We start from the raw sequence: 9,701 nt of genomic DNA on the forward strand, positions 1-9,701 counted from the left end.
GTTACTTCTGTGGGTAAGAGGAGGCTTTACAACATCCTTACCTTCGCAGCGAGGAAAAACATCCTTTTACAGTGGATTAGTGATAAGATTCCTTCTATTAAAGATTGGCATAAGATACTATTTGAATGGGTGCCTCTGGAATATCTGACATGTACATTGCATTCTAAAACAGACCAGTTCTACAAAGTATGGGAACCTTATCTAAATTACCTTAGAATAGTGGTGATCTATGTATTTCAGAATTACACTGTACCTTCCATGTGTGAAACCTAACTTCTTGGTTTAAACTGAGCTTTTTTTGTTTAATTTCTGTTTGTATTCTTGTTTAAAATGTATGTATTGAGAGACGCAATGATGGGGATGGGGTGAGAGGTACACCATAGGTACACTTCACCTATGACAGACAAAATGAGAAGAAAAAGTCCAGAAAATCACATTGTAGGATTTTTTATGAATTTATTTGCAAATTATGGTGGAAAATAAGTATTTGGTCACCTACAAACAAGCAAGATTGCTGGCTCTCACAGACCTGTAACTTCTTCTTTAAGAGGCTCCTCTGTCCTCCACTTGTTACCTGTATTAATGGCACCTGTTTGAACTTGTTATCAGTATAAAAGACACCTGTCCACAACCTCAAACAGTCACACTCCAAACTCCACTATGGCCAAAACCAAAGAGCTGTCAAAGGACACCAGAAACAAAATTGTAGACCTGCACCAGGCTGGGAAGACTGAATCTGCAATAGGTAAGCAGCTTGGTTTGAATAAATCAACTGTGGGAGCAATTATTAGGAAATGGAAGACATACAAGACCACTGATAATCTCCCTCGATCTGGGGCTCCACGCAAGATCTCACCCCGTGGGGTCAAAATGATCACAAGAACGGTGAGCAAAAATCCCAGAACCACACAGGGGGACCTAGTGAATGACCTGCAGAGAGCTGGGACCAAAGTAACAATGCCTACCATCAGTAACACACTACGCCGCCAGGGACTCAAATCCTGCAGTGCCAGACGTGTCCCCCTGCTTAAGCCAGTACGTGTCCAGGCCCGTCTGAAGTTTGCTAGAGAGCATTTGGATGATCCAGAAGAAGATTGGGAGAATGTCATATGGTCAGATGAAACCAAAATATAACTTTTTGGTAAAAACTCAACTCGTCGTGTTTGGAGGACAAAGAATGCTGAGTTGCATCCAAAGAACACCATACCTACTGTGAAGCATGGGGGTGGAAACATCATGCTTTGGGGCTGTTTTTCTGCAAAAGGGACCAGGACGACTGATCCGTGTAAAGGAAAGAATGAATGGGGCCATGTATCATGAGATTGAGTGAAAACCTCCGTCCATCAGCAAGGGCATTGAAGATGAAAATGTGTCTGGGTCTTTCAGTATGACAATGATCCCAAACACACCGCCCGGGCAACGAAGGAGTGGCTTCGTAAGAAGCATTTCAAGGTCCTGGAGTGGCCTAGCCAGTCTCCAGATCTCCACCCCATAGAAAATCTTTGGAGGGAGTTGAAAGTCCGTGTTGCCCAGCAACAGCCCCAAAACATCACTGCTCTAGAGGAGATCTACATGGAGGAATGGGCCAAAATACCAGCAACAGTGTGTGAAAACCTTGTGAAGACTTACAGAAAACGTTTGACCTCTGTCATTGCCAAGAAAGGGTATATAACAAAGTATTGAGATAACTTTTGTTATTGACCAAATACTTATTTTCCACCATAATTTGCAAATAAATTAATTTAAAATCCTACAATGTGATTTTCTGGATTTTTTTTCTCTCATTTTGTCTGTCATAGTTGAAGTGTACCTATGATGAAAATTACAGGCCTCTCTCATCTTTTTAAGTGGGAGAACTTGCACAATTGGTGGCTGACTAAATACTTTTTTGCCCCACTGTATATGGGTATGTATCTGTGTATGTATATATATATATATATATATATATGCAGGTATGTGTAAGTGAGTGCTGTTTTTTGCTTTGTCTTTGTTATTGTATCTCTTAATATGGGTGAAAATTGTGAAATTCCCCCCAAAAAATACTGTTACAAAAATAAGCTCCACGTATCAGCCTCAAGGCCCTCCAATGCTTCCCACAGTTGTGTCAAGTTGGCTGGATGTCCTTTGGGTGGTGGACCATTATTGATACACACAGGAAACTGTTGAGCGTGAAAAACCCAGCAATGTTGCAGTTCTTGACACAGTCAAACCGGTGCGCCTGGCACCTACAACCATACCCCATTCAAAGACACTTAAATATTTTGTCTCGCCCACTCACCCTCTGAATGGCACACACGCACAAACCACGTCTCAATTGTCTCAAGGCTTAAAATCCTTATTTAACCTGTCTCCTCCCCTTCATCTACACTGATTGTAGTGGATTTAACAAGTTGCATCAACAAGGGATCATAGCTTTCACCTGGATTCACCTGATCAGTCAAGGAAAGAGCAGGTGTTCATAATGTTTTGTACACTCAGTGTACTGAGATGGATCGGAAGGGGCATATAGTGACAGAGGGTGTGTCGGGAATATATTTTGCTATTTTCAACCAAAATCATAGTCACTGTGTCACGTGTCAAGATGTGATGAAAGCACAGTGTGTTCTGATGACTGTACTGTCAGGCCCCCTTCTGCCTCCCCCTCCAATCCATACCTCTATCCTTAATGGTGTATTGTACTGTCATGCCTCCACCCTCCAATCCATACCTCTATCCTTAATGGTGTATTGTACTGTCATGCCCCCTTCTGCCTCCCCCTCCAATCCATACCTATATCCTTAATGGTGTATTGTACTGTCATGCCCCCTTCTGCCTCCCCCTCCAATCCATACCTCTACCCTTAATGGTGTATTGTACTGTCATGCCCCCTTCTGCCTCCACCCTCCAATCCATACCTATATCCTTAATGGTGTATTGTACTGTCATGCCCCCTTCTGCCTCCCCCTCCAATCCATACCTATATCCTTAATGGTGTATTGTACTGTCATGCCCCCTTCTGCCTCCCCCTCCAATCCATACCTCTACCCTTAATGGTGTATTGTACTGTCATGCCCCCTTCTGCCTCCACCCTCCAATCCATACCTCTATCCTTAATGGTGTATTGTACTGTCATGCCCCCTTCTGCCTCCCCCTCCAATCCATACCTCTATCCTTAATGGTGTATTGTACTGTCATGCCCCCTTCTGCCTCCCCCTCCAATCCATACCTATATCCTTAATGGTGTATTGTACTGTCATGCCCCCTTCTGCCTCCCCCTCCAATCCATACCTCTACCCTTAATGGTGTATTGTACTGTCATGCCCCCTTCTGCCTCCACCCTCCAATCTATACCTCTATCCTTAATGGTGTATTGTACTGTCATGCCCCCTTCTGCCTCCACCCTCCAATCTATACCTCTATCCTTAATGGTGTATTGTACTGTCATGCCTCCACCCTCCAATCCATACCTCTATCCTTAATGGTGTATTGTACTGTCATGCCCCCTTCTGCCTCCCCCTCCAATCCATACCTCTATCCTTAATTGTGTATTGTACTGTCATGTCCCCTTCTGCCTCCCCCTCCAATCCATACCTCTACCCTTAATGGTGTATTGTACTGTCATGCCTCCACCCTCCAATCCATACCTCTATCCTTAATGGTGTATTGTACTGTCATGCCTCCACCCTCCAATCCATACCTCTATCCTTAATGGTGTATTGTACTGTCATGCCCCCTTCTGCCTCCCCCTCCAATCCATACCTCTATCCTTAATGGTGTATTGTACTGTCATGCCCCCTTCTGCCTCCCCCTCCAATCCATACCTCTATCCTTAATGGTGTATTGTACTGTCATGTCCCCTTCTGCCTCCCCCTCCAATCCATACCTCTACCCTTAATGGTGTATTGTACTGTCATGCCTCCACCCTCCAATCCATACCTCTATCCTTAATGGTGTATTGTACTGTCATGCCCCCTTCTGCCTCCACCCTCCAATCCATACCTCTATCCTTAATGGTGTATTGTACTGTCATGCCTCCACCCTCCAATCCATACCTCTATCCTTAATGGTGTATTGTACTGTCATGCCTCCACCCTCCAATCCATACCTCTATCCTTAATGGTGTATTGTACTGTCATGCCCCCCCCCCCCCCTCCAATCCATACCTCTATCCTTAATGGTGTATTGTACTGTCATGCCCCCTTCTGCCTCCACCCTCCAATCCATACCTCTATCCTTAATGGTGTATTGCAGGACCAGTAGTTTGTGATAGAGTTCCACTATATAGATTATGTACGATAATGTTTGTATATATGACATGTTTATTATTTAGAAGTAGCTGTTGCTTTCACCCTGTTCTACATCCCCAGGTTGAACTTCATTAAACCATGCACGATATTACAGAGCTGTGTACAACTACTACTGTCTGTATTTTCTTATCCTCGTGCTGTGTACTGCACGTGTGTCTGAATGTTCTCAATAAATATAGTCATCTGTAATGTACTAATTTAACATGAATTAAAACAAATAATGACACACAAAGTCTAGTAAAAATAATTCAGTCAAACACGTTACACTGTTGTGTCTGATGGTAGGCGACGGTGCTAGATTGAGGGGAGGAGAGTCAGTCGGTTATCACAAAGGGGAGACACTCTTTGATTTATGGGTTCTCCTTGGCGTGCAGCAGTTTTACTGAGATGTGAGTAGTATACGAATATATGAATTTCTACCCGTTTCTCAGGCCATCTTGGTGGCCTGTTAATTTAAGGGTTGGCTTGTCTTGTCAAATGCTGTTACTAAGGCTTCATTAACACTGATATACTGCCATAAGGCCATGTCAGTCCACCTTTATGTGTCACATATTAATGAATCAAGGTGGATTCAGTCTGAGTTGTCAAGAGCCAGCCACTTCATAGCAGTTGAACATGGGTGTTGCTGTCACAGAAAACACCCAGTTAACAGAGAAGTCAATGTGCTCGATGTACTGGATCGTAGGTTTTTAGGCTGTAAATGGTTTTCCGTGTTCGAGTTTAAACTCACCCTGCTGAGCCGGTTCTAGGAGCTTCAGAAAGGATTATCCTCCGTTTCCCTCTCTTTCCCTGGATCTCTTGCTTTCTCAATTAAATTAAAGAGCAGCCTACTACAGTATATCCTCGATGAGTTTATTACCAGTATGCTTGTACATCATTTTCACTCCAGTTCTTACTGTAATCCTTTTCTGGCCTTACATTATCTGTCTGAAATGGATTTGGGGAAAAATATGGATTTGGGGTCTTGAGATTTGACCATATCAATCTACAAGGTGGAAAATCTGTCGACGTGCCCTTGAGCAAGGCTTAATTTTCTCCTGGGGCACCGTACTACTATGGCTGACCCTGTAAAACAACACCCCTATCCAGTGTGACAATAACACATTTAAAAAAAATCTAATTTGATATCAATCCCCAATAAATGTTCACCACAGTGCTTAAATTTTCTCATAAGATTCATGCTAACATTTCAGAAAGGTTAGGGAGAGTTACAGGAGTGGCCGACATATCAGTGCCCATGCTTATATCAATCGCCCTGTCATCTTCAATTTGGTTCGTCAGAGCTCATCCATGTCCCCACCCCTGCTTCAAGGGAGGCTACCTTTGCTGACCAGACAGAGGCCTGAATTCCAATTGGAAAGGCCGTTTAATAGGATAGGTGAGGGATTAGTGCTAAGACTCTCTAGACGTCCAACATTGTCCAAATCCATTGTGTCTCACCTACCTAAGCATGGGCACACAGGTGCTAGAACAGGACTGAAGGGGCATCTGGACTTTCTTTAATACATTTTTGGGGGGATCAAGCATGTGAACTTTAACACACCTCCACTAATGAATCCAGAAGATACCAATTAAGTTTTTTGTGGCTTTTATTTCTCCCCAAAGATTTTTTTCACAAACTATCTGGTTGTATTATTCCTTATTTACTTTTTGGATAACAAAACCACCTTTCTTCATCAAGAATTATCTTACTGTCTCTCCTTTGAGAAACACTCATCAGAATACTCCATCTCCAGTTCAGAATTCTACCTGTTCCGCTTGAAGTTTTTCCAGGCTTACTGTTCTTCACCTTTGACCCGATCCTTTCTCAAGGCCGCCTTTCTCAGATCGCTCCAGCAGTCTGTTGCTGCACTCTCCTTCTTCCCCTCAGATCCCTTCATCACCACATTCCTCATCCAATTCTCACAGTGACCCTCGGAGCCTCCGTGGGCTCCCACTAACACCATGGTGCTGATGAAGATGAAGTTCCCTTTTGAGAAGAGAATGAAGCTAGCCCAGGGGCTGTGGCTGCTCTCCTGGATGGCCACACTGGCCGGAGCGTTGACTTTCACCCTGGGCTGCTTCCTCAAGACCGAGCTCCGCAGGAGGGCAGAGGTACCACAATGCTCTACAGCTTTACATCGTACACAACGCCACTATGATTCTTGCAGTACAATACATATTACTTATCCAGATGCCTCACTTTCTCAGATTTCTCCTCTGGTGTTTAGGGTTGTATTCAGTGAAGTTCTACAGTAGAATGGAATGATACTAGTAAAGAGTGATACTAGTAAACTTCTGGTGATAAACTGCATGAAAAGCATGAGGGTGAAAACGGGGGAAATTCATTCTTCGAGTGTATTAGAGTTTAAATTAAGATTTTATTTTTGAGTGCTTCCAGACATGACACAATAAAATGCATTGGAGTGTTGACGATAATATCTCATGCAGAATGCAGGAGCCTTTGATAATGCTCTTATGAGTGAGATTGTGATGAGGTATTCATATTGGATAAGGGGTTAGGTGTGGACATTATCAACAGGGGGCAATTGTCTCTGGTCTGAACACACTGGTGATAAACTGAGAATAGGGATAAGATTAACTGACCTACAGAACGTGGATTGAAATCAAATGTTATTTGTCACATACAACGGGTGTAGACTTTACCATCTATCTCTTGAGATTTCAGAACTTGGAATAATATACTATCAACTATTGCACTTGTTAAATACATAAATAGAAACAAAATGAACCTCAATGTAGCCTCAACAAGGCTTTCACCTCAGAGCGAGGCCTGGAAGTCAAGGCTTCCCTCAATGCAGCCTTTTTGCAGCAAATATAGTTTTTATGTCAAATTCGGCATAGAAGTCAAAGTAAAAACGACCTAATTGATTTCCTCAAATACATAATTATGTTTCCCACTTTAAAGAATGAGATGAATCACCAACCTCTACAGATTCAATATAACGGGATCAATGGGTTGAGAGCCTAACATATCAGTTTATGCTGTATAGTTTGCAGTATCACTGATGCACGAGCTTCTTCTGCCTACAGGTAATGGACAACACAGAGATCCATGCTGTGCCCAACACTCTGATGATAGTGGGTCTGGCCTCTCTGGGTATCAACTACTTTGCTGGCCGTATGTGCCAGGATGCCCTGGATGCCGGACGCTTCCCCCGCTGGAAGACCTTCCTACAACCCTACTGGGGAGTCTCCCTCTTTTTCACACTCCTCATGCTGTCGACTGTGATCATGAGCTACGCTATGAAGGGGAATCTGGAGTGGTCCCTGAAGATCGGCCTGAAGAACGGCATCCGCTTCTACAAGGACACAGACACACCCGGCCGCTGCTTCCAGAAGCAGACCATTGACCGCCTGCAGATGGAGTTCCAGTGCTGTGGAAACACCGACTTCAAGGACTGGTTCGAGGTCCAGTGGATCAGCAACCGCTACCTAGACTTTAGCTCTAAGGAAGTGAAGGAGTGAGTACTGGCAGAGACTATTAGAGGACAGGGAGCAGTCTGACACTTTGGTAAAGGAATAATCCCATGTCAGATTATAATTTAAATAAATCATTAAGGTTATAGGACAATATGCAGTTGAGGTGATACAAAGCCATGATGCAGACTGTTTATTCTCTACATACTTCCCCTTCCCCATCTCTTCTTCTTTAGCCGTGTTAAGAGCAACGTGGACGGGCGTTACCTGTTTGATGGGGTCCCTTTCAGCTGCTGCAACCCCAGTTCCCCAAGACCCTGCATCCAGGACCGCCTCACCAACAACTCAGCCCACTACAACTACGAGCACCAGACCGAGGAGCTCAACATCTACATCCGCGGCTGCAGGGAGGCTCTGGTCAATTACTACATGGGCCTGATGAACACTATTGGTGCTGCGGTGCTGTCCATCTTCCTGGTCCAGGTACTGTGCAGATATATCAATCTAAAAACGTAAAAGGGAGATAATGTACAGTGTGGCAATCAGAGGGTCCCCGGAACAGACTCCTGTGAGTGGCCACAATTGTACTTGTAGCTCGCTGTTGAGTAATATAGTATGCCCATCCTCCTGTATAACCTTTCTATCTTCTCCTATCCTTCCCTCCCAGTCATCAGTGTTGGTAAGTCTGCGGTACCTGCAGACAGCCATGGAGGCGGTGGCAGGGCAGGAGAACACTGAGATTGAGACCGAGGGCTACCTGCTGGAAAAAGGGGTGAAGGAGACGATCATGGAGTACGTGACTCCTGTGCTGGTTTTCCTTCAGCTGAACCAGGTGGGAAGTGAGGACGCTGAAGCTGGGGAGACCCCCGCCAAATAATGAGGAGAAATCTAAATGTTTCAAACCGGGTGGTGTTCAGGGCAAACATGGCACTTTATTGGGTGATAAATAATCTAACTAGACACTGATCAATTCATTTGGTATTTCTTTGATATCACAATCCATTCCAATGCTGATATGTTTTACCCCAAATGAGTGATTTGAATGTTGTAATCTATTTCAGTCACTTGAGGGCAAATATATTTTTGTATCAGTTGTCCCAGTCTGAGCTTTAGGTACCCATGGCCACACACACACACACACACACATTAAACACATTAACGTCACCCCAAGCCCTCCATAATCCTTTCATGATTAATGAAGCTATTTGATGTTCAGTCAATTCCATGTACTCCCCAAAGGAGAAATAAAGAACACAATTGTTTTTTTTAGAACCGGGGATTGACATGTACTATTATTTCTACCGGTCCACAATCCACCTTGAAGGAAAATTTGGTTGTGGTTCATTAAAATATAATTAAATTGAGAAAGCTACAAAACCAGCTGTAACATGGTCATGACATGAATTAGTTGGATATGTTCAATTACTTCACAATGTCAGTGTTCAATAGTCAATACCACAATAATATCATGGTTGACACTTACAATGTAAAGATATTTCCAATTACTGAAGGATAGAGCTATGTCAAATTGATAAAGACACAAATAAAAAAATAGAATTTTGAGGAATACTTGCAATGTAAAGCTGACTGTAGAACGATACACTGCTCAATGTTCTGCTACTTAACACTTAGCAAAATGACATACACAGCACTGTACTACAGAACTATTATGACAGGGAATCTATTAAAGTTGACCACTTTGAATTGCTTTGTGGTGTTCTGTCATTTTGTCTGTTATTTGATTGTTGTTGACCAGCTTCCCTTTACCATTTCTTTCTTCCTCTGCCTTTCACTAAACCCCTCCTCACCTCTCTAAGTGTCAGTCACAGGGAGGAATAGGATTAAGGAGATGATGATTGATGTCAGTAATGCAATTGAAAGCTGTGAGTCTGTGTCCTCTGTCCTGACACCCTTCACAACTCTGCTAATCGCAGGGATAATACTCCAACTGCTGCCCCAGCAGTCATCATACAGGAAGGCCATGAAGTCCCGTGT

The 9,701-nt window shown here is 43.5% G+C and overlaps 1 protein-coding gene across 1 annotated transcript; it reads left to right on the plus strand.

Annotated features, from left to right (window-relative positions):
- Nucleotides 1-5,682: 5,682 nt before the first annotated feature.
- Nucleotides 5,683-9,414, plus strand: LOC110534003 (peripherin-2). Its single transcript, XM_021618620.3, has 4 exons — nt 5,683-6,380; nt 7,320-7,750; nt 7,943-8,189; nt 8,374-9,414. Exons 1-4 carry the CDS (start codon nt 6,231-6,233, stop codon nt 8,581-8,583), a joined length of 1,038 nt encoding a protein of 345 aa, XP_021474295.1. The 5' UTR covers nt 5,683-6,230; the 3' UTR covers nt 8,584-9,414.
- Nucleotides 9,415-9,701: the final 287 nt, after the last annotated feature.

The sequence above is a fragment of the Oncorhynchus mykiss genome, chromosome 10, assembly GCF_057628025.1.
Source record: "Oncorhynchus mykiss isolate SJ-2025 chromosome 10, ASM5762802v1, whole genome shotgun sequence".
NCBI classification, from domain to species: domain Eukaryota; kingdom Metazoa; phylum Chordata; class Actinopteri; order Salmoniformes; family Salmonidae; genus Oncorhynchus; species Oncorhynchus mykiss.